The 6,000-nt window shown below is 35.1% G+C and overlaps 1 protein-coding gene across 1 annotated transcript; it reads right to left on the minus strand.

The window, feature by feature from the left end:
- On the minus strand, positions 964–1,731 carry LOC109217904. The gene has a single exon (XM_019382202.1). The coding sequence runs from the start codon at positions 1,729–1,731 to the stop codon at positions 964–966; it is 768 nt and encodes a 255-aa protein (XP_019237747.1).

Genomic DNA, 6,000 nt, shown 5'->3' on the forward strand with positions numbered 1-6,000 from the left:
GTAACTTGTTGAAATAGTCTTCATTAAGCTTCCCCTGTACCTCCTTCAAGGTGTCTCTCAATTGATCTAGTTTTTGATCAACTGAGGAGTGTTCCTGTTGAATGCCCCTAGTTTGTAACTCTACTAGCTTCAACTTCATCCATATTGAATTCATTGAGTAACCTTGAATCTGTTGGCTCCAAGTAGCCTGTAGTACCTCTTTATACTCTTGTAATTGCATCATTATAGATAGTAATCTAAAAGGCTTTTTCACTTTCAACTTAACAACATCAGTATTAATCATTATAGGTGAGTGATCTGAGCAACCTGGTAATATGTAGATAGCCTCCACAACATTATACTGTTGGAACCAATTAGCATTCGCAAAAGCCCAATCTATATGACTATAAATTTTGATATCAACATCCCTCTTATTGCTCCATGAGAATTTGCAGCCTCTTTTTATGATTTGCCCCACCCCAATATCATCAATACAGTTTTGAAATTCAGTTATCTCTATTTGATGAACTGGGACTCCATTCATTCTGTCATCCACATGTAGCACACTATTAAAATCACTTATTATAAGCCAGAGTCCATTACTTTGAATATTCCTCAAGCTTCTCCAGAGTGGGATTCTGTGCTGAACAATATGTAGTCCATATATAAAGGTTATGTAGCTAGTAAAGGATGAATTCTTATCCTTGACTAGGCAGTGTATTATCTGATCTGAGGCATCCATTACTGTGACTTGAATATTTGCTACTTTCCAACCTATCCAAATACTACTATTTGGTGCATAAGCATAGTTATCCTTGAACTTCCAATCAGTACCCATCTTCCTCTATATTTCTTTTTCTCTTTGTTGTTTGACTCTAGTCTCTAGGCAAGCTATCATATCTCCCTTATTCATCAACAAGAACTTTTTGAATTCTCGTTGCTTGTAGGACTTATTCAGTCCTCTTATATTTCAGGCCACAATAATCATGGAGGATTATGATTAATAGGATTGGTACTCTCAGCTGCCCTTTGAGCTTTATCATTACTAGAAGATGGTCCCTGATAACTTTCATTTGATGGCTTTTCCAGTATTGTCAGGGGTGCAAATGAATTTCTTCTAGCTAGTTCTTCATAATTAATATCCATATGACTCTTTATACCAGCTGATCCTTGAGTAACCACTGCCTGTTTGCCTCTATAAGTCACTTGTATCTCTACTACTATCTCCTGCTGTGTAGGTTCCTCCTGAGGCAAAACCTTTGTTATGTTATTTCCTGTGTCTGTTGCTTTTGGCTTCCAATCCATTCTTATTCTCTTCCTCCTTCTTCTTTTATGTTGTTTTGGTTCCTCATCCTGCTGTGTTGTTTGTTGACACTCACCAGTACCATGCCCAAACTTGTTGCAATTCAAGCAAAGCTTTGGTTTCCATTCAAAATCCACTCTCTGCATCCAGCTACTTCTATCTGTCTTTTCAATGAGTATTTCATCTGGTAGTGGTTGTGTGATATCCATCTCAATGAGTACTCTAGCATATGAAATTCTTTCACATTGTGTTGTAAGTTTATCAGCAATCCTACCTAAGTTTTCCTCAGCCCAACACTGGATAGGCAACCCAAGTAGGTTAACGCATGTAGGAACTATTCTCATAGATTCATTTTGAATCTGGAAATCCGGATCCCCGTCCTTCAAGACCATAGGTCTGCTATTGAAGGTGTAAGGTCCATTTTGCACAATTAAGTTTTTGTCCTCCATAGATTCAAAGCTAAAAATAAAATACCCATCGTCATGAAGAAGTACCGTTGGTGTCGTCACTAAATTCCATACTCCATAGACGAATTTGAGCATCTCCTTGAACGGCGGATTCCCCCTAGTACGTATCTAATCAAAGTTGGTTTCCATCGCTTACACTGTCGTTTTATCTCCTTTGGGTTCAGCTTGGCCATTTTCACTCCATCCTTTACTACCGGAGGGTAGAACTTCAGTTGCATGCCTTGTGTTTGAACTCCGTTGCCTTTAACTACATCTGCCATGGTCTGCTTTGTACTTTGAGACCCAGCTGAGTAGGTTAATTTCCGCGCCGCTATCAGCAATCCTGGTTCCATTACTTGCGATTCATCCTTCTCCATTGCCGGTGGGGCTTGCATGACAGTAGGGGCACTCCCCATACCTGGCATCCAATGTAACAGTTGCATTGGGGCTAATTTCTAGGGAATACCACTTTCTGGTGTAATTAATCTATTCATAGTATCAATTGGAAGAGGTGATTGTGTAGGGAAGAGAAAGTGATTACGGTGATTCATCGTGGCCGGCGAGGTTAGCTACCTTGCTCAACGATCGCCAGAGTTTCTCTCTCTACATTCTCTCTCTTTCTTTTCCATCTTTTGACATTCTTTTTTTTAAGAGTTTAGAAAGGTATCGGATAAATTAGGAGTAAATAATATTTCCTTGCATTAATACTGACAATGGCAAATGGAAGAGAAAAGAAAAAAATTAATATCTGTTATGAAATATTATATTTTGTAGTGGATGTCTATAACTCCTAAAGAAGTTACTCCCACTACTCTTCTCCATTATGTAGATAACTCTCACTACATCTCACCATTATAGTTGTAACTCCCACACCTCCATAACCTCCCCATGATCTTCCTCCATGATCTCAAATGTTTAATGTCATGTTTATGACATTCTTTTGTATGCTTCTATGTAATCCTATAAATAGAGGGTTTTGGCACCACAATGTACACACTTGAATAAATGGAAGAAATAAGAATCTCTTCTATCTTGTTCCCTACATTCTTGTCTATTTTCTTGTTTTATATTATTACTTTGAGCTAAGTTTTGTAACACGTTATCAGCACGAGTCTCAATCCAATTGAGTTACTACATCTACAAAATTGTCTTACATCAGAAAAAGCATATGTCTGCTGTGCCTGATATTCCTCTGGAAGAGATGAGTTTTTCTTTTCCATTTAGCAATTTCAAATAATGGTATGAAATATAATAAAAGGAATAACAAGGTTGAGGAGACTAGTACATCGTGAAAAGGCATATAATGCTAAGATACGTTTTCTAATTTTTTTTTTAATTAATTCATTTTCTTGTTAGTTTTTCTCAAAGGTTCTTTATTTGTCGGGAAAGTTTCCAATACTAAGTATTACTTTGTAAAGTTGAAAATACTTAGATGTAAATTAATTACTACTCCATGTTTTTGTTTCTAATATTTATTGTAAGTTTAGTCTAATCTCTTTCACCTAATGTTCAGGTTAGATGTTATATGAGAATCAGAAGCATATAATGATGCAGCTAAATGTTACATACTAAACCAGAGACCAAAGATGTACATAAATTAAGGAGCTACGCCAGCTTTTGGAAAGTGATTTGAAGAACTTTGATTCCTTTGTTACTAGTAAATAGATACTTATTGTGTAACATATATATGAGTTTACTTTTATTACTATTAAAAGTAGTATACCATGAAAGTCTCAAGGGTGAGTCTACTTTGGCAGATTATGCTATTAATTAAGGATAAGACGGTGGGTTCAAGTCCCAACGCACCATAAGGGTAAGACATCGGGTTTTGAGTCCTGATGATCCATGATTATAAAAGTTGGGTTCGAGTCCCAACTCATTATGGCCTAACATGTCTATATATGGGTCAGGCATTGGGTTTGAGTTCCAATGCACCATATGGATGACATAGTGATGACTAAAGAAAAATAATATATTTTTCATGGAAAAACACGAATCTTGTCCCACTTGATTTGCACCATTCTTGAAGTGAATGTGGTAGCAATGCATAATAAGTAAATGAAGACAAGTGGTTGACCATGAACATGGGCGTGCCATTGATCAAATAACAATAGTCATCATTATGGTAATTGTAAAAAATGAGAACAATAAGGGTTCTCGAAGTAATCCTTCAATAGGTGAAGGAAATATTTACCATCAAATTGGTATGAAAAATTTATAAAGCACGTCGCGATAATTATACTCCATTCTTTGAAGAGAATGTGACTTGAGCATAAAGACGTGCAATGCATGATTGGATACACACCACAACTCACCTCTAAGGAAGGTTTGAGAGAAAGAGAGATAATGAATATTAGTGTGTGATTACATGAATATGTCATTGGTCGCGTACATGTGGTACGCCAAAAATAATTTGACATGCCTTATAAAAAGTTATTAAAGGCAAAATTAAAGCAAGAAATAATTTTGCTTATGATGATTTTGACCATGACAATTATTATGATAAGATAATTTTCTCTGTGGAGGAAAAATTCACCACTTGGATGGTGTTATAAAAGATCTTGTAGTGCAAATTATTGAGAGCTCCAGAAGAGTGAATTTCTTACTACCCGAATAAATAAAATTATTCATGGCATTGGTGGTAGTAAGTCTCAAAAGAAACTTTTTGAGTTTCAAATGTATTAGCCAAAGTGGTTGGCATATTGAGACCATAAATTAAAGGAAGACTGAATATCTTCTACATTACTATAACATTTAGCCAAAGTTTCTTTGCAGAGACGATCTTCAACAGAATGATGAAATAGATTCTCTTCTCTCTTTCTCTCTACATTGTTGTCTATCTTTTTGATTTATATTATTACTTTGAGCTAAGTTTGTAACAATATCGAAAGTTTTGATTGAATAGTAAGTACTTTTTTATCCGTAATGAGAAACCGAGAATTGAGTCCTTTTTGAGAAGGAGCATTCTACCTATTTCTCTATAAGAAACCAAATTAATCGACTCCAACGTAAGTATCAAATACTGAGAGAGAAAAAACAAAAAAAAGTTTCTACTTGAACACATTACTATTGGCACACGTCAAGTATGTATAAACATGCAAAATGATCTTAAAATTTTATATATAATAACACATTGCATTTTGTTTTTTTATAAATCCACTAATTCTAGGTCACATACTCAAAAGATCCAAATCTAGCTAAAAGGCGACCGTTGAGGCACACTCTTTCGACGATGTCCGCAAACTTCAGATATGGATGAGCAAGTTGACATAGGCGGAGTTTCGAAAGAATTAGTAGCTGTACTTTTAAAGGCCATAGATTTACAACATGAGATTGAACCACAGGAACTAGCTGTTATGCTCGACTTGTTGTACTTTATCAAGTTGTAAACTTTGGAGCAGCTTACCATGTGTTGTACCTAATACAAATGAAAATGAAGGCCAATTTAGAAAAATAATCAAATAAAGACAAAGTTTTTGAGCCAGTTAACTGGAGCGTGAACAATATATTATGAATCCCAAATTTGAGATATCATGTTAAAGAAATGAATATTGAAGCATTAGTTATGCAGATATTATTTCTTATCTAGTGTTTGGTGTAGTGTATTAAAATTATAATGCATTGCATAATTTTTAAGAAAAATAATTGTTTACAAAAATGCCCTCCATATTCTCTAGCTTTAAGGGACTTTAAGGACAATTTTGTCTTTAACCATACTAATGCATGCATTAATAGCCTTGGTATTACTAATGTCATGATTTTCTATGCATTACTTATACATAGGATAATAGCAAGTATGATGTATAACTAATTTAAGTATTAGTTATACACGGGTTAAAAACATATACTCCATCCGTTCCAGTTTATATGAGACTATTTCCTTTTTGGTCCGTTTAAAAAAGAATGAACCCTTTCTAAATTTGAAAACAATTTAGCTTAAATTCCCAATTCTAGCCTTAGTGAAAAGCTTTTATAACCACACAAATACTGTAGACCCCTTTTTGAGTTGTTTAGGACCACAAATTTCAAAAGCCTTCATTTTTTCTTAAATTTCGTACCCAGTCAAACAGGTTCACATAAATTGGAACAGAGAGAGTACCAAGGTATTAGTAATGCATAAAGCTAATGCTTGCATTATATTTTCAGATACCTCCTGCCAAACGACCCCTTAAGAGATCAAATCCCCTGTCCCACTACTATTATAGCACTAAACAGACTTGAGCTGCGTGCATTATATCTAACCCTTTGAATTTGATTTCAGTTTCAAGAAAG

This window comes from Nicotiana attenuata, chromosome 2, assembly GCF_001879085.1.
Source record: "Nicotiana attenuata strain UT chromosome 2, NIATTr2, whole genome shotgun sequence".
Classification (NCBI taxonomy): domain Eukaryota; kingdom Viridiplantae; phylum Streptophyta; class Magnoliopsida; order Solanales; family Solanaceae; genus Nicotiana; species Nicotiana attenuata.

What these genes read in the sequence shown, in the direction of transcription:
- LOC109217904 (XM_019382202.1), bottom strand. Translation starts at nt 1,731, where the DNA reads ATGGAGGACAAAAACTTAATTGTGCAAAATGGACCTTACACCTTCAAT.